This window comes from Copadichromis virginalis, linkage group LG22 (assembly GCF_057382275.1).
Source record: "Copadichromis virginalis isolate Kocher_CV1m ecotype Utaka linkage group LG22, C_Virginalis_male_GT1.1, whole genome shotgun sequence".
Classification (NCBI taxonomy): Eukaryota; Metazoa; Chordata; class Actinopteri; order Cichliformes; family Cichlidae; genus Copadichromis; species Copadichromis virginalis.
This window is the reverse complement of record NC_140638.1, coordinates 19,717,035-19,741,887: the sequence shown is the minus strand read 5'-3', so window position 1 is coordinate 19,741,887 and position 24,853 is coordinate 19,717,035. Positions and strand designations below refer to the sequence as shown.

The window sequence follows — 24,853 nt, the reverse complement described above, 5'->3', positions numbered from 1 at the left end:
TAGTGAAAGGAGAGCATAGTGTCCTTCAGATGGCATTCACATAATCAACAGTTGACTGAAATGGATCAACTAAAACATCGATTTTTAAGATGTCTTAGTTGATTAAAATCGATTCTAGCTTGGATAACGTGATATCGGTTCATTAAAATCCTGAATCGATTTTTTAATATAAATTTATTTTGCCCGAAAAGCCAGAATCTCAGGTTAAACCTCACAAAATTTCAACAACCACCAAACAGTAAATGAGAGCAGGTACACGGATTCTGCACAAAGACGTAAACACAAAGCGCGGACCCGCCGACGGATCAGAATCAGTGAGATGTCACCTTTCTTACCGGATGGCACGGACTGGCTGATTCTGATGTTTCGGCGGGTCCCCGCTTTGTGTATACGTATTTTTTTTTGCGCTAGATTCTGAAGCTGCAGGTTTTATCTCTCTCCAACCAAAATTCACTGAACCAGCAGCAAAAGAAGCAGCAAACTACACTTCACATTTGATAAACATTGTCATGAATTCCCTCTTACTTTTACTGTTTTGCTTCCACCCAGGGGCGCATCTAGAGAAACTTTCTTAGGGTGGCATGAGGGTGGCAAAGAAATCAAATGGGGGTGGCAAAATCAAAGCCTTTATTCCCCCCCAAACACGTTTTTCATATAAATATAGTCTATAACTTAATTATTGTCTGTAGCTGACATGATTACACACTTTAGTTACATAAAACATGTGAGTTTTGATTTTATGTACTGTATAGCCTGTATAATAAATAAATATGTAACCCAATAAGTGTAAAATCCAGAAAGCTACACAACATGGGGCGGTTCATTTACAAACACAAGTCTAACTCCAAAAAACAGTCTCACACTGTTTTTTGGAGTTTATACATGCTTCGTCTCCAGGGCCCACTGTATATATTTATATCTAAACATATATAAATAAAACCACGTTTGTTTACATTAGTAATTCTTTTTGTGCATAATTTTATATTGTTGTTAATAATAAATTAATTAAAGCAACAAAGCAACCTGAAGAGCCCGTTGGGAGCCGAAAGAGCCGGTTCTCTAAAAAGAGCCGAAAATCCCATCACTATTGTTTACAGCGCTGTCGGCCGCTGCTTTTTTCCTTTTACTTACTTCCGAAAAGAAAGCCTCATTTCTGTTGTTCAATAGGCTACTGAACAAATTTAAACTTTTTAAAACTATGCAAAATTGCAAAACGCTTAGCTGTGTCTCTAATAAAACCTCTGTAACTTTGCTCTGCTTCCCTTCAGCAGCATCAGGTAATGTTCATATGTTGATTAAGGGTTTTCTTTCGTTTTTGATCTACTGCAGAACATTTTTATAAAATCCCAGGCCGGGAAAATCACCTTCATGTTTTTCTGTGTTTTATCCTCAGCTACTTTGACACAAAGGCATCTGCTGTAATGCTCACACCTTTGATAAAGTCTCGCAAGTGTCAGCTTTCTTTTTATAGATATAAAAATATGGAAATGTACTGATGCATGATCTGAATTATAATATTTCTGACTGTCTAAGGCAAAATTTCCCTGATTCACATCGAATCGAATCAAACCGAATTGAATTGAATCGAATCTTCGGGACCTTGTGAATCGGAATTGAATCGATTTTAGAAATCAGTGATGATACCCAGCCCTAGTAATTAGTTCTGAGTCCATTTTGGAAAATAGTAGAAAACAACCGGTGCTCGATGGAAGATACAGTCATGTGAAAAAGGAAACTTTTGCAGGACTCCATGCATGTGAAAAACTAAGTTCCTTACTGCTACCAAAGGAATCCAGACGGTAAGTAGCAACTAGGTACCAGTAATAAAATGCACTTGATAAACTGATCATAAGCTATAGCACATCTATAAATTATTAATATAAATATAATATAATATTTAATAATTTTCTCTAAAAAGAACATGGCAGCATGGAGTAAGCTTGTAGAGTTGCATCTGAAAAAAAAGAAACCTACTTTGGACAGTAGTCCAAAGTAGGTTTGGAGACGATTGGTCACACTGCACAAAACCACATTTGTCAAAAACCAAACACAGCATATCAGCACAAAAATTTCATAAAACTGTCAGCATGGTGGCGGAGGGGTGATGATTTTCGCTTGTTTTGCAGCCACAGGAACGGAGCACCTTGCAGTCACTGAGTCAACCATGAACTCCTCTGCTTATCAAACTACTCTACAGTCAAATGTAAGGCCATCTATCAAGTAGCCAAAGCTTGGCCAAAACTGAATCGTCTAACATGACAAAGAAGTACAGCAGCAAATCTACACCACAATGAATGCATGCAGGTTGTTACGATGGACCAGTCAAGGTCCAGCCCTCAACCTAAATGAAATGCTGTTGCGGGACCTGAACTGAAGCAATGTTGAAAGAAGAGGGGGCCAAAATTCCTCCACAATAATGTGAGACTAATAAAGTTATATAGAAAATGATTAATTCAAGTTATTGTTGCTAAAGGTTGCTTTAAAAGCTACTGAATCACTGGGAGTTGTATTTAGTTTTTCACAGGACTGCAGAAGCATGTTAGACCAAGAGGATCAAACACATTTTAGTTCATGGCCCCATAAAGTTCAATTTGACCTCAAGTGGGCAAGACAAGTAAAAACACTGGATAAAAGCTGACAAGACATGAAAAAAAATCTAAAACCATAAGCCTAAAGCCTATTTCCCCCAAATTCACAGTCTGTCATATATTCTACAATTTACAGAGCCTAACAGAAAGTCATAAAGTATTCACATGTGCATGAGTATTTTACATATATAGTTACAAAAAAAACCTTGTCTAAATCTAAAAATACTATAATCTTTCCTTATGTTACAAATTCCTGTGCAAAACTATCCAGTGGGCTGAATTTGACCCTTTGAACCAGCTGCTAGTTTAACACCTCTGACTTAACTGTCAGAGTAGAAGCCACACACACCACTAGCGAAACAGAAACATGACCTTTGCCCACATAAATCTAAAATGTTTCTGTTTAGTCTTGGCAGCTTTTCTTAGATCAATGAGCACCCACGAGGAAGAGGTTTCTAAAACAATCGTCTGACCACAACAGTGTGATGGATCTGAAATTTTTGACACAACTAAAAGCTGATTTTATTAATGAGGTCACATAACCCACAGGCTGCTCCGACTACAGAATCAGAGTTTAGAGAGAATACATTTATACATATAAATGTAACACCCATGTAAGGTGCAAAAAAAGGGTGACCAATAACAATAAAAACTCAAATAGCCTCAGTGACCTTGACACACAGATTCCCACTGGAGTAGTACACGCGTTCTCTGACTCAAGGAAATTTGCTGGCACATGTCTCACTCCCTCTGGCCACACTCGCTACTTTCCCCAACTCGGCCCATCAGCACCAAATCCTGACCGGAATTGGGCCAGATGTTGATCCCTCCCTTTGAAGAGGTGGAATTGAGAAACTACACAGAAGATGGTGAACTGAGAGTAGAAAAAAGGAAAAGAAACACCAGAATCAAATGAGACAGAGAAAAGGGGGTGATGAAGAGAGGTAAAAAAAATTGAGGATGGGGGAAAAAAAAAAAGAGTGGTTCAGTCCAGCCTGAGTTTCATCCACTGGCACTGCTGTCAGAAAGCACTTTTTTTCATCCCCTGCTTTTTTAGCACACTCCCAAAGGGTAATAGCTGGACAAATAAAGAAAAGCAGAAGAGGGGTAGAGGATAGGCTGGGAGTCATGGAATAAATAAGGAGGTTTGGCAAACAGAACAGGGGCTGGTGACATGATTCTGATGGTTAAATGTCTAACATAGGTAGAAGGCAATTCAAAAAGTAAACAATATAAGCGCATGGTGATGAAAAAACAACATGAAATGAAATGTGTGGACTGAATGTGAGAAAACCTTATACCTGTGGGTGCAGGAGAGTGTGTGCGAGTGTGTTCGTTAAGTCTGTGTCTGAATCTGGATATAAACACATTAAGTATTAACCTCTCTACTTGATATTCATATGAATGAATAATTTAATGCAATTTACTATCACATGGGGGTGATGGATGCAACATGCCACATTAATACAGCATATGCAGTCAAATGCAACGGAGCGAAATAATGGGGACAAATGTCAAGAATGAAGAGTGAAATGATTCAGCAGGACAAGTGGCAGGCAGTAGCAATGCAAACAGCACAGCAAAAACTGCCAGGACTGCTTTGCAGAGTGACTCTAAAGTGTGGAGTCACATTGATAGCAGGTGCCTGCTGTCAGACTGGTCTGATGTCATTATTAATAGAAATTACAACAGATGCAAAAACTGGCCTTCTTATTTGTTGCCCACAGTGTGACTGTTGTCTGCGGTTACCTTTCCTCTCTTTTATTTAGAAATGATGTGAACAAAAATGTTTTTTTTCTCCATCTTTTAAAAATAGCATTTTTAAGTATTACAAGAACAGATGGCATTTTACAGCCTCCCGCCAAGAGAAATGGCTGTGTAATCTGAGTAATTGCCTTACTTAAGATGTATTTTCATAGCACAACTTTTTTTTTTAAACAGCGCTCAAATGCATTTATGTTTGGGGCAAATAATGAAGACCATAGCAGCGTCCTTTAGCCTCTGGTCAGATTAGTTATGCATCTTAACCCTCGCCGCTTTTGTCTGAGCCTGGCAGTGAAGACCCTGTCTCGATTTCCATTGCTGATAATGGGGGCTCCCATTCAAGCTAATCAGCATCATATCATCGCTGCATAAAGATGAATATTTCCACATTAAATGCTAGTGGTGAGTCATACTTTGCTTGCTCCTCCGATGATATGATACTGGGACCAGGTGAGTGCATTGACAAAGCACCGGGATTAAATTCCCTCCACCCCCCTTTCTCTCCTCGTCTTGCTGCATACAGGTGGGGCAGCAGAGGCAGAGAAGCAGAGGTAAACTCTCAGAGATCTTCTGGAAGAAAATCCGCATGCATGAATATGTATGTGTTGATAAATCTGTTCTGCTTCGATCAGCCATTGACGATCTATCAGCCTTGGGCATGTATTTCTGTGTGGATGCTTAAAGTTTTCCCAGCATGCGTTGTCATGCTGAGACGGGTGCCTCAACCCATTATTTTTGTCTCGTGAATCAACAGTGCCGCTCTCTGCGTTATGGATGTCAGGAACCATGGCCGTTGCCATGGCGATGCCACACTGCAATATTCTTTTGCAGCTCTCCTGCCCGCTGATGCTTGCAGCAGCTTCCAGGCTGCAAAAAAAATAAATAAAAAAAATACACGACAGAGGAGGGAGGGGAAGAAAGAGAGGAGAGGAGAGGAGAGTAGAGGGGGTCTGCGGCAGGATTCACCAGAATGCTAATCATCCTTTCTTGACAGTTTGTCCTTCATTATGCGGGGGGGACAATACCCTGGATCCACAAGAGTGGATATGAATGCATCCGTAAACACACAGGCACTCATACAAAAACACATCTGCGTATGACTTGCCACATTCCACACGTGTGTACACTGACACTACAGCATGTGTCAGTACTGCAGGGCTTAATTTCTAGCAGCCAGCAGCTGCTGAAACATCCATGCCATTAAGGAATGGACAATTATTAACGAGCCACAGAAGGGATTTTAATTGCTCACTGCAGCCCAACAATTCCATCAGCATTCCCAGGATATTTGGGGGAGCGGTCAGAACGATTCCTGCTTTCTGTACATTAAGTTTAAAAGGGAGGGCTGTAATTATCATCTTAGTCCATCTACATTCCACTTTGTTTTGTTTTGTGCTTTTCTATATTCAGCATGTGAGTCTTTATTTCATAGTATAGTATATAGTAAAAGCAGAGGAAAATTTCTTATAGTATCAAGGTCAAAAGTCATTTTTTGGGAGAGCACCATCATCCATGTAGTGCAATTAAAACTACAGGCTTGAAGTGGAGCCATAAAATATGACTGGGGGGTGTAAGGTTACTTTCCTCCCATTTGAAAGACTTAAAGACTTAACTCCCCGCACGATCTTTGGCTCTTCTTTACTTTTATTTGGGAGGGTATTAAATCAGTGATGTTTTATGAAGTGTTCCACAAGGATCTATTGTCAGCCTCTTTAGTTTCATCTTCTTGTTAATGCTAATAAAGGATGCAAAGGGGAATGGCCCAGTTTTGTGAATGGTAGCTCATTAAGCTTAGCTTGCTAGATTCAGCAGTGGGATTAACCCTGCGGAACTGAATTTTTCCAAGTTACCCATGTACATCGCAAGCCCAATCATTTCATCCAAAATCTGCGATAGCCACTGACTTTGGCCACACACTCTCTTTGACTGTGTCTATTAAATTAAAGAAAGAAAAAGAAAAACTGAATACGCTTGTTGTTTAGCAAAGACACCCTCCGGTGAAGTGGTACAAACAGCAAAACTGGCAAACTAGGTAGCACCGTGACAGTTCAATAACACTGCACTGACATACAATGTATCCTTGGATACAGCAGGTGGGTACAGCTTAGCGAACCCAAGGTCAACTTCAATTCTCCACAGAGGTGAAATGTGAGGGGGTGTAGGGGAGTTTCTGACAAAGACAGAGCGAGAAAGAGAGAGGGAATGAAAAAAAAGAAAACGAAAAAGAATGTTGGCCAAGCATGATGCGGTAGTTCACAGGAAACTGGGTAACTAATAGTCCTTCTCTTTGAGCAATTTACTATTAGTGAGTCAGTCACTGGCTCCTGAGCTCCATGGAGACCGTTTACCACGGTCCTATTCCCCATCCCCTCAAACAGTCAGACTTAATCTACCTTTCAGATCAGAAACAACACACACAAACAAACACACACACGCGTATGCACACACACTGGACTACAACTGCAGGAGATAATGTAATAGTACTGGGGAGAAAATGAAATATGATGGGATCACTCTGCATTGTTTATTATTATCTTCTTTTTAATTGTCTTTCATTTTCATTGGATACTAGTAGATCACAACACCAACTGTTCCAACACCTCACTGAACCCAGTGGAAACGCTGAGTTATTTATTGCAGTGCTTATGCCATTATGTACATGGCTTAAAACCCTTCTGCCTCTGTTTATAAAGCAATATTCTCTGTTAGTTTTGCTTTAAAATTATTGTTACAACCACAGCTATTGATGAGTTATCGTTATCTCCTAACCTCTCTTTGCTTCTTGTCTACTTTCAGTTTATTTGGGTTGCCTTCTGGTTTGTGGTCCCACGTGGCAGGCCTGGAGGCCCAGGGTGCAGATGAGCTCCAGACTGTCTCTTCCCTCAGCTGAGCCCCAAGGGTCCACTGGTGCCGGTGTTTGAAATCTGGCAGGCAAGGCAGGTTTGTGGACCCTATGCCTCAGCCCAGGCATGCAGATTCATAACCTCAGGGGAAATGCAGACTCCAGCACTCAGTGGTTTATATATATTCACAACCCTCCACTGGCCAGGACATAAAGTCTGAGACTACTCCATAAGGAGTCAGCTGCCCATGCTGATAACATTCACAAATACTAAGCAAGGCTTTGTTTTCCTCTTTCAGCAGGCTTAAATATATAAGTGGCTATATAACACAAAAGAAATACAGCTTTCTCTAGAGTTGTGTAAATACCTTTCATTGTAGATCAGAAGTAGTCAAATAATACTGCCAATATAATACTGCCAATATAATTTACATGTTTTCATCAGGGTTCGCAAACTGGAATCTTTTTATCCAGGACTCAGAGAGAGAGAGGCTCTCTGACCTGCTACTCTTTGATAAGCGCTATTTATCACTTCACAAGATTTTCATCTAATTGAAGAAAGTCAAAATTGGGTGCAAGGTACCTTTCCACCCCCACAGGACCTTGGCAACAAGCTGGCAAACAAGAAGAAAATCTATTCAGGATGATCAAAAGAAGTCTCCAACAACAGACCCAGATTTTCACCGCACCAGACTTCTGGCAACCTCTGTTTAGCAGCAGGGTCAATGAGTATGCAGCTAATGCTGTCAGTTTCTGAGGATTCCTAGGGTGCAGTTAGCCATCTTGTGGCCTGCATACAGAACTCTGTGGAACTCTTTGCTCATTAGGTGAAATGTCATCTTCGTACTAGCCGTAATCTCCTGTTTGTAATTTGAAAGAAGCAACAGTAAAGTAAATGTAATCGCGCTGTTCCACTGAGTTTTTAGCCAACACATAAAGAGAATAATACACTGTAGCATTAATGGAAAGCAGATTGTTTTTAAATAGTGTTTTCAATTCAACATACCTGGGACCTGTAGTACTACGCAGGTTCAGAATATCTAGGATATCTTTCTGCCATCTGAGTTCACTTAAGCTAACAATAGCAGTCACCTACTGTATGTGATGGTGGTGATAAACTCAATAATTCAAAACAGAGCTTCACAATCTATCTATGACGATGGTTGGTGGTATGTTTTAGGAAGACTGTGGAAGTTAATCAAGCAATAATATTAGGACAAAATTAATAACCCAACTTCAGTTGTTCCTTTGAATTAACAGGGTATGTTGTTTGAAAGCCTTATTCCTTCAGCTGCAGCCTGGAGAACCTCGTGCAAATTGTTAGTGCAAAGTGTTTATACCCAACATTCTGTGCACGGAATGTTCATGCGAAATGTTCGTACCCGAATGTTCGGGCAGAATGTTCGTACGTGCGGAATGTTTGTACCCAAAATTCTGTTCACGGAATGTTTGGGCGGAATGTTCGTGCAAAGTGCTTGTGCCCAACGTTCTGTGGGCGGAATGTTCAGGCAGAATGTTCGTACCCAACATTCTGTGGGCGGAATGTTCGTACGTGCGGAATGTTCGTACCCAATATTCTGTACACGGAATGTTCGTGCAGAATGTTCGTACCCAACATTCTGTGGGCGGAATGTTCGTACGTGCGGAATGTTCGTACCCAACATTCTGTACACGGAATGTTCATGCAGAATGTTCGTACCCAACATTCTGTGGACGGAATATTCGTGCGAAATGTTCGTGCCAAGTCTTTGTCCCCAACATTCTGTGCATGGAATGTTCGTGCGAAGTGTTTGTGGCCAACATTCTGTGCACGGAATGTTCGGGCAGAATGTTCGTACGTGCGGAATGTTCGTACCCAACATTCTGTACACGGAATGTTCATGCAGAATGTTCGTACCCAACATTCTGTGGACAGAATATTCGTGCGAAATGTTTGTGCCAAGTCTTTGTCCCCAACATTCTGTGCATGGAATGTTCGTGCGAAGTGTTTGTGGCCAACATTCTGTGCACGGAATGTTCGGGCAGAATGTTCGTACGTGCGGAATGTTCGTACCCAACATTCTGTGGACGGAATGTTCGTGAGGAATGTTCGTACCCAACATTCTGTGCACAGAATGTTCTGTGCACAGAATGTTTGGGCAGAATGTTCGTGCGAAATGTTCGTGCCAAGTCATTGTCCCCAACATTCTGTGCATGGAATGTTCGTGCGAAGTGTTTGTGGCCAAAATTCTGTGAGAGTATGTTCGTGCGGAGTGTTCGTACCCAACATTCTGTGCACGGAATGTTTGTGCAGAATGTTCATACGCAACATTCTGTGCACAGAATGCTCAGGCGGAATGTTCGTGCAAAGTGTTTTTGCCCAACATTCTGTGCACGGAATATTCGGGCAGAATGTTCGTACGTGCGGAATGTTCGTACCCAACATTCTGTACACGAAATGTTTGTGCCCAACATTCTGTACATGGAATGTTCGTGCAAAGTGTCTGTGGCCAAAATTCTGTGCTAGTATGTTCATGGGAAATGTTCTTACCCAAAATTCTGTACACGGAATGTTCGGGCGGAGTGTTCGTACCCAACAATCTGTGCACGGAATGTTTGTGCTGAATGTTCGTGCAAAGTGTTTTTGCCCAACATTCTGTGCATGGAATATTTGTGCGGAATGTTTGTACCCAACATTCTGTTCGCGGAATGTTCAAGCAGAATGTTCGTACCTAACATTCTGTGCACAGAATGTTTGGGCAGAATGTTCGTGTGGAATGTTAGTGCAAAGTCCTTGTTCGCAACATTCTGTGCTTGGAATATTCATGTGAAGTGTTTGTGCCCAACATTCTGTGCCAGTATGTTCAGATCCATATCCAGTTAAGCAGAAAAAACAAATCTTCACTTGAAATTTCTTGCCTGGCTACAGTTTTTGAGTGAAGAGTTGTTCTTTAATACACTCAGATTATAAAAACTACAACTGGATTATGGATTTGAAGTATCCCTTGGCCTAACATATTCCATCATCTTATGTATCTGATAATTTGATTAGGTTAACAGACTTGGTTAAACCAGTGAATTTTGTAATCATCTATATGTTATTGATTTATCATCTATTTTGAGACTATCTGCATCGATATTTGCAGATATTCTCAAAAACAACAACAACATGCACAGCTTGAAGTGTCCCTGGTTGAAGTTTCATGTGGAGCAAAGTGAGCAGATGTACTCAAACAATTAGCTTTCCTAAACCACAGCTGCTGTATACTTCATTAATAAATCACTATTATAGCCAGATCCTTTCGCCAGTGGGTCCTCACTGCACCAGTGATAAAAAAAAAGGGCACTCCTACTGACTTCAGGCAGTATGCTCAACACAGAAATATGAAATAAAAAATAAATCACCCAATTCAACCAAAGCGACTAATACCTCTGAGTATAGAAATATTCACTTGCCTTGCTAATGTGTGGATTCCCTTAATATCACTGATAGTTATGTGCTAATATGCTATGCCTAACTGAAAACACACTTCACACATCATCAACCTCTAATGCCAGAGCTACAGTATGTTCAATTGAGCCAATTGCGCGCAAAGCTAGACTAATCCTGCACCAATCTCAGAGAATCTCAGTCTCTTTACAGTCACAGTATACTGTAGCAGTTTTAATTTCTGCTCCCTGCCATGCCAACTCTCCAGCGAAGATGAAACGATGCCAAGTGCCTCTTTTCCAGTGGAGCTTGCCAAAGTCTCCCATTCAAGCTGGCAAATGTCCGGCCACGGGATGGGCACAGGAGGCAGCAATGGCTAACATCCTGACCCAAAAATAACAGGCACAACAAAGATGCTCGTGCAGGAGCCTATAGCAGACATTTTGTTTGGTTAAACTCAAAACACTCAGGCATTTTTAGCAAGACTTTATGTCACCAAGACTCCCCACCAGCTAAGGTAAGCTTCATTACCAAAAGCGCTGCAAGTGACCACAAGTTTAGACAAGATGACTGACCTCCAGGCTGTATTCCTCCACAGTCCTCCTAAGTGGGTCCACAATCTGCCAGCAGATGAGGATGCATAAGTCGATTAGCAGCATCCCGCCAACGATAATCAACAGCTTCTGGTCCTTTATGATCTGAAGAGGGAAGAGAAAATTAGGTGCTTTTATTAGCTAAATAGCCCACACCTGCTAATGTTATATGATAATGCAAGTATCTGTTCTTATTGACCACACTAATTATGTGAAGTGAGTTATTCACATCCCATCTGAGGTCCTAGACCCCTGCTGTTTTCATTTTAACCATCTAATCAGGGTCTGGTAATAATGTATTTAACTGCAAATGACCACCTGCTGGGATCGGAATCCAGCCAGGCCTGTGAGTCCAAAAGACCAAGGCCTGGTTCAACATTCGATAAAGACATGTAGCGTATTTAGCAGACTGTAATCATCCCGGGGGTGTAAACCACGAGTTGACATTCAGTTGTGTCAATACTATGCCACCAACAAGCAACAGTTTTGTTACCTTGTGGTGAGAGAATGTGGAAAAGATCCACCAAACAAGAGCCACTGCAACCACAAAAGCTCCTCTTTTGTACCCTGAACTTTAGAGGGATGAAAGCTGTGACCTGTTTGTGATCTTTATTTATAATAGCGTTTGACTGTCTGGAACCGCAGATCAAAGGAAAGGTCAGGGGACGCAGGCTGGGCTGTGTTTGGTGAGTATCACATAGCCCAGATGCAACTCAGCAGTGTTGTGCAGGTCTCCACCCATAAGTGGGCCCAGGATGAGATAAATAATGGGACTGTGTTTTTTGATCTGCCATCTTTTGATGCAGTGCTTTTGAGCAGATGTATGTCGGCAAGGCAAAACAAGGTATGTGCTCTGTTATTGTTTATCACATTGCTTCGGGCCATTTAGGACAACATGAAGAAGAAAATCAACATATATTACATATACTGATTAAAATTCTATAAATCTAACAAGTAATTAGACATGTTATATTTCTGAGAAATGTACTCTACCCTACACCATCTGCTAAACTGTGATATGTTACTCTGCCAAGGCAGTAATTAATCTAAATTACCTGAAGTGTTGTCTGTTTTCTTTCCACCAGTCACACCAGTAAGGCTCCAGTGTGGCTGTAGTTACTAATTTGAGGAAAAAGCCCAAATAATTTAGAGCCACCACAGAGCTATGTTCTTAAAATGATCCTTTTTGTTGATTTTTCAGGATCATTTTTATGTTGCATCCACATCTGCATTGTGTTGTGATGTGTGAAAATCTGTCTACAGGTAGATGTATATATAAATATACATTTCATTACTGAAAACTGCCTCTGTGGCACTTCCATGACTGTATCCTGCTTGGTTCGGTACTTTCTTGGCAAAATATTTCTAAAGACAGACAGATTTTCTTTTCTCCCTCTACATGAATTGTGAGTCCATGGTACTGGGGACATAGATGGTTGCTTCTTTTATTTTTTTAAAGTCATGTTTAGAGTACCAACATCTGACAGCACTGGTAGTTATCATGACATTATCCATGCGATCTACCTCAGTAACACTACAGTAAAGAGAGGGCTGTCTTTGCAACTAGGAAAAACTGGAGGTTACCTTGGTGATTACATTGCATTTTTTCTCATTTGGCAACTGGTTGCAAGTAGCTGTGGTAACCAAAGGTTGAGTGTGCAACACCTTCAGTCCCTGGGTGTCAGCTTTTGATTAAAGGTGATAGCACATATCGCATGTTGGGAGGCAACCTGTGACTCAGATGGACTGGCAGAGGTTACAAATAACTGCTGTACAAATGCAGATAGTCGACAAAAGCAGCATAGTCAACTCAACACAACTAGTTGAGGTGCTAGTTGGTTATATTCTTATTGTACTCTTAGAAAAAGGCAGGTCTGCTAGGTGCCTATACCATTTTGCCATCCTGCAGCAACTGTGTCAGTATTTGTGGAGGAATTATTGAATTTCTGTTCAATATTGAGAAATCTACAAGGTCTACAATGGACTCTGAACAGAAGTAGTAAATGTGAATTTCTTTGTCTGTAAACTGCAACAAATTTGCAGTTTTCATCGATTTGTCACAGGTAATTGCTGCATTTTCAGAAACAGATTGCATGTAACCACCTTGAGCTCATTTAATCACAAGCAGACTGATTCTTTGTTATTGCTGTTTCATCACCATCTTAAAACACCAAATTTGCTTTGAAGATTTGCCAACTGATTCCAAGTGGACGCAGGACCAGTCTCTGTCCATGCAGCAGTCACTTCAAAGGCATCAAGACTCCAAGCCAATTACACATGGCCACAATACTTTTGCTTGTGCCGCAGTCTCCAATCAATTGTTTTAGCGACTGTAGGACATTTTGCCTCAGAGCTAATTCAAATTTACAGGGTTACTGATATGATTGATATGAGACCCTGAAAGTCAATGAATTACTTAAAAACTATCAATAATTTCAGATACAGAGATGAGATTTGGTTAGGACCAAATAAATCACAGTCTACACTTATCTACACGTCAGACTTGAGGAGCTGATCATGCACAGAGTCACAGTTTTACAGTTAAAATATTTGTTGCATGACTTCCATCCTCCATTTTTGCTTTTTCTTGACACCACTGTTTTCCCATTGTTATTAAATTAAGAAAACAATATTTGCAGCAGTGATTTTGTGCATTGTATCTTTCATGTATGTTTATCAGTTAGGAAGCAATCCATCTAATCCCTGAAATAATGATCAAAATGTGGAAGCAGTAAAAACAACATGTTTAATCTCTACTTTTAGGTTTTAAATCACACACTCGTACACAGGGGGACTTTTGTGAGCACATACTGTATGCTTATCTGTGTTTATGTGTTTGGAATAATAGGACATTGATTGGCTCTCCTCTCTCTGCATCGTCTGTGGCACTGAGCTTTTAAAGAAGTGAACAAGTGCCAGCTACAGCCCACCAAGTGGAACCTTTATTGAGCTCACCCTTGATTTACAATCCCTGCTCTCCTACAGAGAAAAAAAAAGATGAAGGGGAGGATAGGGGAAGAAGTGAGGGATGCAGTTCCAATCCCACAGTTTGAAGAAAAGATGTGTTTGTCCCTCCCCTGACAGCAGTTGGCAGACATTTCAGGACACCACCAGCAACTATCACTCTAGTGAAGCCAAAGCCCCTGCACTCAATCAGTGTGGGTGAAGTGGGATGTGTGTCTGTCCTGCTCACACAAACCCAGGCCTTGAACCATCAGAAAACACACCCTGAGGGCCTGAATACTACTTCTGGAGAAACATTTGTTATGTCTCTGTTAGCAAGGGAAAGAGGATGAGAGGATGGGAACGGAGCAAAACAATTGGCTGTGAAAGGTCAGAGAGGAAAAAACTCTTTTGTTTTCATTAAATGATCACTTTGAAAAAGACAGTGAATTACAGAAATGTAAAAGGCCGGGACCAAAGTCACACATTACAAAAAATGATTACAAATGTGTTGTGACTGAACTGCAGTGGAAACTCAATCTAAACTGGGCCTCAGTTCTTGGATTCTCTTTATCTTAATCTATCATTTGCCCTCTTTTCTCGGCGCCCCCTTTTCTTTTCATAGAGTCCAACCTACTTTTTTTTTTGCCATTTGGGCCATGTTGTTTGTCTTGTCCCTTTCTCTGCCACGCTTTGCCTTTCCCCTTCTGTCTCTCCCTTCTGCCACTATTTCCCTGCATCCCTCCAACCTCTTCCACTCTTCGATCCTTCCTCTTTCCTCCTTCTCTTCCTGCTTTCTCTCTGGCAGGCCACCCACATGTCCTCCAATATGCAAGAGGGTGAGAGAAAGGGAGAGAGAAACAGAGGGGAGAGCGAGGTCTATAAATACAAAAAGGCCAAGCAGAGTTGCAACACTTGGTGAGCTCGACACCGCTTTTATATAACTGGGCCAGCAAAGCAGATTGTGTTAGATGTTTAAAAAGCCATTTGTATTTCTAGATCCTTTTTCTCACAGAGAAGATTCTAAAAGCAGGTGCCATGGGGCTGCCAGTCTTTCAGTTTGTAAAAAGCACGAGTAGCACTGATGCACTGAATACAATCACCCACACACCAGCGATGGGGTTATAAAAGGCATGCGAAGCCTCCTGGAAAAGACTGTCATGTGCCAACAGATACGACTGTGGTTGTATCAACCGCCAGTTATGCCATCCAACAGATGTAGGTAATGTCATGAAAAATATAAGGTTAAAAACCTCGAGAAAGCATATGGCCGTTTAAGTGGAAAGCTGCAGATTTGTTTGATATAAACAAATTTGAATATAAATGAAAAATCAAACCACGTTTTTAAGGAGGAGGAATCATTACTGCAAATCTATGAAGCAGGAGTGTGTGGGCCATGTTTCAATCACATCAGAAAAATGAGAAGATATAGACTGGATGGAGTGGTGAGGAGTACTTCCCTGCCTTTTGTCTTGTGGTAACTGGGATAGGCACCAGACCACCCTACAACCCTAAGGTGGATAACCAGCTAAAGCGATTAAGAAAATGGATTAGGTTAGACCCACTGAGTTACCTTTATAAAAATATTTCAAAAAATCATAATATTTTTCAATACCTTCTTCTTCATCTTCACATTTTTGAAGATGGCGTGTACCCTCCAGGTCTTGGCAAACATGGCTCCGAAAGCTGTTGTGTATCCAACAATGAGGATCCACGTCCGAACCTATCAGAACAACAGTGAGACATGAAATTGTGTCATGTCATAAACTGGTGATCAAGGCTGGAAACAACATCTGATCTGACAGCTATTTGCATTTTTCTCCAGAAGTTCATTCAAAGTAGCATTATGAAGCATTCTAAAAATAAGGTGCTGTCAGATTTATTTCCCATCTCTGAAGCTCTGGGAGAACATCCTGGACTATGAAGCTGTCACACTCCTGAGCGCATTTCAATTTTAATGAAAAACAAAATGTAGATCTCTTACTTCCACGGCACAAATGGCACCGCTGATGTGTTTTTAAAGCTTCAAGTGCAACTATAACTGAGAAAACCCTAATACAGCCACAGAGACCCTGTGTGCACGATTTCATGTTTTGTATTTGATTACTGTATACGGTACATATTTTCTTTTTACCTGTGTATCTGTGTACAAGCTCTCTATATCTGCATACACATATGAGAAAGCAACAAAATGTGGCACAGCGGTAAAGAAAAGAAGAAGACAGCAAAAAAACAATTACGCCATTTGTTCTCAAAGCAACCAGCAGATATTGATCGGTAGCAGTGAATGGATAAACCTCTGTGCTCCTCTGCTGCAGCACCCGAAGTCTGAAGTGACAAACTCTGTTGTGGCTCTGCAGCAGAGCTTGAACCAGGTGACAGAAGTTCAAGACGTGCTCTGCCTAACACCTCTTTGGTACACATGTGCATATTTGTGTCTCTATATCTGAACAGGGTGGGTGTCTCAGTGGAAACCAGTTATCACTGTAATCAAAACTCTTTAATTAATCCAGTATCTACACAGTCACACAGTAATGCTACCTGAGGGGAGATACTTAATATGCAGCATGCTTACAAAAGGCCTGCAGAGAGAGATTCTGTTAGTTTTCACACAGTCACATGTGAATACGATTCATCTTTTGGTAGTGCTTTCCATTCTTTAGAAACCGTTATATGACATAAGATTCTGGGGATGAGAAGTGACCCAGCAAAGACTTCTGTCTGGCCCACTGAAGGTGTAGGAGGGCAGCAATTCCGGTTTATTAATTGTATTTTCCTACGTTTTACCGTTTTTCCTACAGATAAAGCCCATTCATACTACACCAAAATAACTAAGCACCTGATAAACAATTACATGATAGAAAAGTTTTTCACTATATACTATTTTTTTTAAAATCCATAGTAAAACAAAAAGAATAAATAAAAGAAAATAAATTCTGTAAAATAACAAAAACTTTGTTTTATTATTATACGGCAGTCAGAGAGCTACAAGAACTTTTTGCAAATTTAAGCCCAAACAGTCACGCTGACAGCTGTCTTTCATTTACTGCAGCAGCATTTTGTTATCATGCAGAAACACTGCGATGATAAATCTTATTTTAAAATATCTGAGGTATTCAATAAAAAGTTAAATTCCTTTACACTGACAGCAAGGAGAGTTTCACGTAATATCAAAGTGGGCTGTATGAGTTTGACATTACTGACATAAGATGAGAGCAAACATGGCCAGAAGAGAATTTCATATTTGTATACACATATTCAGATAAGATGTGTACACTGTTTATAATAAAGGTTTCGCCTCCTCTGGACACGATTGAGTCCATTTCTTTTTTAAAAACCAATCAACTTGAACCAACGAGTGCTCACAGAATATGTTTGGTTAATATGCTGATAAATTGATTTAAAACAAAGACATAAAGCTTGCATCTCTTTTTTGACTAATAAAATATACTTTGGTGGTGTGGCAGTGGATGGGTATTTTTTTCTCCTTTTTAATTGAGGCAAATTTTAAATTCTTGCCTTTATTCATTATTTTATTTATAGGAGAACACTCTTAAGAGGACTCACGGTGCAGAGGGTCTCAAACTCTTTGTCAGAAACAAAACCTCCGTCCAGACCAAACAGGAAGATAGATGCATAGGAGAGCATGCCTCCCAGGATGATCAGGTTATTCATGTAGGGACTGGACATCTTGATTAATCTGAAAAGAAAAGAATAAAGGATTAGAGGAGATTCAAATGATGATAGAGTAGAGTTTAATCTTATACAAAGTGAGAGCTGCTAAATAATAGTATTTCTCCAGAAATAGTTCATCATTATGCTCATGCTTCATCATTTTTTGATTTCAATACTAGAGATGGACCGATCTGATATTACGTATCGGTATTGGCCCGATACTGACCTAAATTACTGGATCGGATATCGGAGAGAAATAAATAATGTAATCCGATCCGAAGTATCACAAAATCACCTCACAAAACGCGCTACTTGGCGTAACCCAGCTCGGCACATCGGAGCAGTATGTGTCACGTGATAGAGCGGCTGTTGTCTGCGAGACCTGTCGGCGGTCTGTTGGAGCATTTGGAGCGTCGCTACATGCTTCCTAACCGCGGCATTTCATCTCGGCGAAAACTATCCCAGAGAAGTAAAACAAGTGTGTAAGTTCATCCCTGAATGTTTGCATAGTATTTCCACGTTAAGCTTAACAACTGATATATGGAGCCACAGCTGGACTGGCCATCGGAGTTCCATATTGAGGTGAAAAGGAAGCGATTTGTCCCGTACTTCAGCTAGAATTAAAAAATGGACACAAAGCTGGAGTTATTCTGTCTTTTCTGCGCAGTTGCATCTACTTCTCTCATTCTCTCCTTCCTCTCCTGTTATTACTTCAAACATGAAACTGATCAATGATCAGCTGATCGGCTTTTCTGCCGCAAGTCCCGTCTTTCTTGTTTGTTTATCGCCCACTTTGCGCTAGAAAGAGGAGACCAGCGGCTAAACAACAGCAGCGCATTTAAGCTTGATCAGCTGTTGTTAGAATGTATTTAATATTACTTTCTAGTATCAGCTGATGTTTGCTGGAGCCACAGCTGTAAAAAGTGCTGGTCATGATATCGGTTTGGTTATCTGGTGAGAGGGAAACATGAAGATGAAACCAGGAGATGTCCTTACTGAATCATCAGAGCTGAACAGGTGATGGAGAAACAGGTTTACCTTATAGGTGACATGAATGGGTTGAAGGGAAGTTATGAATTGTTTCTGAGAAATAACACCAGGATCCTTTTCTAAGTAGCTGACAGCTGGTAACTGTGCAGGGGCGGATCTAGCAAAGTTTTGTGGGGGGCAAAGTAGGGCATTAACAGGGAAAGGGGGGCACAAAGAAATACTTTTCTTTGTTATGTGATTTAAAAACTTTGAATAAATAATTATCTGAATCTTACAACAAAAGTGGTCATCTGATTACATGTATAGAAATCCATTATTGTATATAGTAACTAATAAGTCTAATATACACCCTAGTAAGCTATAGTACTTTTTCCTTTGGGAAGGTACCATCTGTGCAATCTGCAATTCTGTTGAAGAAAGATGTTGAATCTATTTAAATATTGTAGAAAAATAATTGATTTTATACTTGCATTAAATTAAAGTTGATTAATTCGATTAAGGGCTGGGGGTGGTTCCCTAATATTTTTGCTGGGAGTTGGCAACCCTATTAGTTAGTTTATCAGATTGATCAGTGTTGTTGAACTATAAAATGTTTTGGGTGGAGTGTATTTTTTTGCATACAGGTATAACAGAATAGCTTCAGTCTCTTGTTTTTTAAAACTTATACAAAATGCACAAGATATTTATAAAAAACAGTTTTATTGATTACAAAATACGCTATATCGGATTCATATCGGTATCGGCAGATATCCAAATTTATGATATCGGAATCGGTATCGGACATTAAAAAGTGGTATCGTGCCATCTCTTTTCAATACCATTCAGTCTCCTCAGATTCTTCTACCACTACTTCTCTCTTCCTACTAGTCCATAATTTACCTTCTTCCTTCCACTCTACATTGAAAAATTTCACCTTTGCTGGCTAGTTGTACAACTTGTGCTGACCTGTGATTCCGATTCTTGATGTTGAAGAACAGGAAGGCCCCAGCCATGAGCATGCCCAGTATGGTGATGGTGGACAGGATGCTGTAGAGCGGCACGTTGATGTGGCGCCTCTGCAGACGCACAAACGTCCGATCCTTCGGTGGCTCTACACCTACAAGAAAGAAGGTTTGTGATACAAGGAAAAGAGTTATTTTATCATACTAAAGCATAAAATAAAACTGTCTTAACTTCAGTTCTTCCAATGAATAGTGATGCTGCAGTAGCACCGGTTATTTTTAGAGATAATTTCCTGGTCCCCCAGTTTCCACTAGTTAAGTGTCTCTATGATAATGGCTCTTAGGATGCTGCACTTTCTTTTCCCCTTTTTTTTGCTGTATTTTTCTATCTCCAGTATGCCAATCGATCGTAATAGCATCATCTTACATATTTCCACTTACTGTGGTCAGCGATGTGGAAACAAGCTTTTTAGAAGCTACAGTCTTAGACTTTCTGTATGTGGAGAAAGGCTCAGAAAATGGCTTTGAGCATCGCACAAATTACAAAGTATGTCAACACAGGGAAACATGGGAGGGGTTGAAGAAAAATGTACTGGTAAATAATTTAGCTGTGAGAGAACAGTTTAGGGAGGTGAGTTCCTTCACTGAGTGGTGGTGTTGTCTGAGTGGGTCTGTATATTTATGTTAGTTGGAAGGAGTTTGGGTTCAAGAGCATAAGTGAGCATAAAAGGAGCTGCTAAGTTTTTAGTCTTTACTGAAACATCCTGGTTAAAAAAAAATTGGAATAATCAACAGATTTTCTTTAGTGAGTTTTAGATTCCTCACACAGCCACATACCTTGGAACCTGATGGAGTTGTTGATGAGGTCCAGCACATCAGCAATTGCATTGTATTCACCGACTTTCACTTCCTGTCCCTCTGTTGAAACAGAAAAAAAGCACAGATATGTAGGCATCAACATAAATATATGTAAATAAACTCTCCAAGCATCATATAAAAATGCATACAGTTAAACCCAGTTTTGAAAGCTTGCAGCTCTATCTGACACTGACACTGCAGGTTCACAATGACAGTACGCTAATGTTCAGCAAGTAATTTTACTCATGTTTTTTTTTTTTTTTTTTTTTTTTTCATCATTGTTTTTATTGCAGATTTTCCTTTAACACGACAGTGTCTCGACAGTAGACACAGAACAACAAAACAGTACAAACACAAAACGTACACAACAGCTCTTAAATAAGGCATAATACAAGATACAAAATACAAAATATAACATACAAGAGGTGGTGAGTCAGTCTTACAGCGCCCGGGTGGTGATCACGTGTGTAGTAGTCCTTTGAATAAGATAGCGGAAAGGTCCGGTCCAATATAGTCCAAAAAGGGGTGCCACATCCCATAGAACTGACCCACACTGTGGTGTATAACGTGTGTGAAGTATTCCAGAGGAATCAGTTCAAAAACTATTTTGCGCCAGCCACAGACAGTGGGAGTCCTATCGTTGATCCATTGTAAGAGGATATTTTTCCTGGCTGCAAATGTTAGAGTGTTATACAATCTTTTGTTGGCCGCCGCTTTTAGGCGGTCACTTGGAAGACCTAGAATCAGGGACAAAGGGTCCATCTCTATATCAACGTGGAAGATTTTCCCCAGTTCACCTGTAATGTCAGCCCAGTATTCTTGAAGCTTATAACAGGACCAAAAACAGTGAGTTAAAGTCCCTACATCAGTTTTGCACTTAAGGCACACAGGGGAAAGAGAGCGGCTGAAGAGGTGTCTGCGGTGAGGGGATACGTGTAATCTGTGTAAAATCTTAAATTGGATTGCTCTTGTCCGAGTACAAATTGAAATCCTTTTTGCGAGAGACCAAACGGTATCCCACTTATCTTCATCTATGGTTACCGACAGTTCCCTCTCCCACACACCTCTAATCCCCTGCGCATCAGTGGTAGTCAAAGCATTAAGCACATGGTAAAATGAACTCTGAGACACCGTCAGCTGTTGCCCAAACAAAACCCTCTCAACATCAGATACTTCAGGGTGCTCAGCAAGGGTTGTATTGTGAGTGATATAGTGTCGTATTTGCAAAAAACGAAAGAAATCCTGTCCAGGCAAGCCGTAACTGTTGGTAAGCTGTTCAAACGACATGAGTTCACCACCCGAGAAAAGGTCACCAAGAGACTTAATATTCTTATCAGACCATCGTTGAAAGCCGGGGTCCAAAGAACCCGGAGGGAAAGCAGGGTTATTCATTATAGGGGTAAAGGTTGATGTTATTCTCGATCTTCCCTCAAGACGGCGGACAATTCGCCACGCTTTTAGGGTGTTGATTGTTACAGGATTTGTACAAAGGGCCTTAATTCCGTTAAAATCATTACAAAATAATAGATCGCTCAGTTTGCATTGTGACAGAGCTGTCTCAATATCCGACCAGATTGAGGTTTTACCCCTAACCCAGTCGCTCACAAATCTTAAATGGGCAGAAAGCTGATACAATCTAATATTAGGTAGATCCAAGCCGCCCCTGGAGCTTGGCAGATGCAACACTGCCATCTTGAGTCTGGGTCTGCGCTTGTTCCAGATGAAAGAGGTGAGCCAACCATTTATGTCCTTCAGTACTCTCTTAGAGAACAAGACGGGGATCATTTGGATAGGATACAATAGCCTGGGCAGCACATTCATTTTGATCAGGGCAATGCGTCCTAGCCAGGAGACAGGAAGTGACGCCCACCGCTCTAGGTCCTGTTTGAGTTTGCCAAATAAGGGTGTGAAGTTGGCTTTGTACAATTGGTCGAGAGACGGGGTAATAAAGATCCCCAAATACACAAATCCATTAGGAGACCATTTAAAAGGAAAGGAAGGAACAGTAGCCGGCATTGTGAAAAGAGTACCGAGAGGCATGGCCTCTGACTTAGCCAAATTGATTCTATAGCCAGAGAAATGGCTAAACCTGTCAATCACCTCAATGAGACTGGGTACGGATGTTACAGGGTTAGTCAAAAGAATCAAGATGTCGTCCGCGTATAAGGTTATTTTATGACACAGCTGTCCAATCTCTAAACTACGTATTGTGGGCGTCGCCCTTATGGCCTCAGCAAGAGGCTCTATGGCCAGAGCGAATAGAAGGGGCGATAAGGGGCAGCCCTGCATAACTCCCCTATGAGTGTTGAAGTAATCAGACCTAAGTCCATTAGTCAGGACTGCTGCCTGTGGATTATTGTAGATAACTTTGACCCATTTTATAAAATTCTCCCCTAAGCCGAATTTGCCCAGAGTATACAACAAATAAGACCACTCAATTCTGTCAAATGCTTTCTCCGCATCGAGAGAAAGCACCAGGCCGTCAATAGATTTTTGCTTGAAAGCTACAATAGCGTTCAGTAAGCGTCTAACATTGGTGGCTGAGTTTCGACCCTTTATAAAGCCTGTCTGGTCCTCCCTTATCAGCACAGGTAAAAAATTTTCTAAGCGGGTGGCCAGAATTTTAGAAAGCAGTTTCCTATCTACATTCAAGAGGGCTATAGGTCTATAGGATCCGCACAAATCAGGACACTTCCCTTTCTTTAGAATTAGGGAAATGTTGGCTTCCTTCAGTGTCTGCGGGAATTCACCCGTAATGAAGGAGTGGTTGAACATATCAAGAAGCGGTTCCACAATAATATCCCGAAACTGTTTATAAAATTCACAACAGAAGCCATCAGGCCCTGGCGACTTTCCACTTCGCAGTGATTTAATAGCCTTAAACACTTCGGTCTTAGTTATAGGGCTGTTAAGGGCAGTCTTCTGTTCCTCTGACAAATTTGGTAAGTCGAATTGGGTGAAGAAATTATGCATCAGCTGCACCCCCTCCGGGACTTGTTGAGAAGAGTACAAGGCTTCGTAGAACTTCTTAACACAGTCATTTATCAGTTTGTTTTCATATATCTTGTGGCCACCTTCATCAGATATCGCTGCAATGGTATTCGATTCTGCGCGCTTCTTAACATAGTACGCCAGACATTTACCGGCCTTATCTCCATGCTCGTAGAACCTCTGTCTGGTGTATTTAAGTTTCTTCTCTGCATCTCTGGTAAGAAGGCAATTCAGCGCTGACCTGAGTGCGGTTATTTCTTGCCATAATGGTGGTGATGGGGAGGCAATATATGTTTTCTCCTTATCCATCAATTCGCTCTCTAAAGATTTTTGTTCCTCCATCCGTTGTCGCTTCTTTGTCGCAGAATACGAAATAATTAGGCCCCTCGCATAAGCTTTGCATGTTTCCCACAAAACAGAGGCAGTAGTAGCTGAGGGGGTGTTGATATCCAAAAACGCTTTAAATTCTGCAGAGAAGTGAGAGGTAAATTCCTCATCCTTAAGAATAATGGTATTAAGCCTCCAGTGGCGGGACCTATGAAGCGCAGCTTTAAGATCGAGATCCATGATTACCCTAGCGTGATCTGAGATGATTATACTTGTTATGTCGCACGATACTACTGAACCTAAGTCAGTTTTCGGGAGAAAAAAGTAATCAATTCTAGTTTGGGACCTATGCGGAGCCGAAAAAAATGTGTATTGCTTATCGGAGGGGTGAGTATATCTCCAAGCATCCACAAGTCCAAACTCGTCGCATAGAGCATGAAGCGCTTTGGCCTGAGGAGAAGGAGTTGCAATGCTGTGTGGAAATCTGTCCATAAGCGGATTTAACATTAAGTTGAAATCACCACCAATAATAACGGTAGAGTTAGGAAGAAATGGGGCTAATTCCAGAAACATTTTGGTAAGAAAGGTAGTTGGGTGGGCAGGTGGAAAATAAACATTCAGTAATAAGATATTTTGGCCTTGCAAAATCCCTTTGACTATCACGTAGCGGCCCTTCAGATCCTTAACGCAATCAGTTACTACAAAAGGTACATTTTTCCTAATCAACACTGCCACTCCTCTACTTCTTGTAGTGAAGGATGAAAAAAACACTTGTCCATATAATCCTTGTTGCAACTTCAAGTGTTCATTATTATCAAGATGTGTCTCTTGTAACATAGCAACATCTACACCGTCCTTTCTTAGACAAGTAAATATCTTCCTCCTCTTAATAGGGCTGTGAACCCCTCGTACATTCCAGGTGCATATTCGCA

The 24,853-nt window shown here is 40.8% G+C and overlaps 1 protein-coding gene across 1 annotated transcript in view; it reads right to left on the bottom strand.

Moving 5' to 3' along the window:
- Window positions 1–24,853, bottom strand: part of gabbr2 (gamma-aminobutyric acid (GABA) B receptor, 2) — a 220,890-nt gene that overhangs the window by 40,914 nt on the left and 155,123 nt on the right. The window contains exons 9-13 of the mRNA XM_085445503.1: window positions 20,583–20,663; window positions 19,750–19,900; window positions 17,707–17,839; window positions 15,755–15,862; window positions 11,179–11,301 (exon numbers count right to left, since the gene is read on the bottom strand). Coding sequence (XP_085301629.1) covers window positions 11,179–11,301; window positions 15,755–15,862; window positions 17,707–17,839; window positions 19,750–19,900; window positions 20,583–20,663 — 596 coding nt within the window. The remainder of the gene's footprint in view (window positions 1–11,178; window positions 11,302–15,754; window positions 15,863–17,706; window positions 17,840–19,749; window positions 19,901–20,582; window positions 20,664–24,853) is intronic.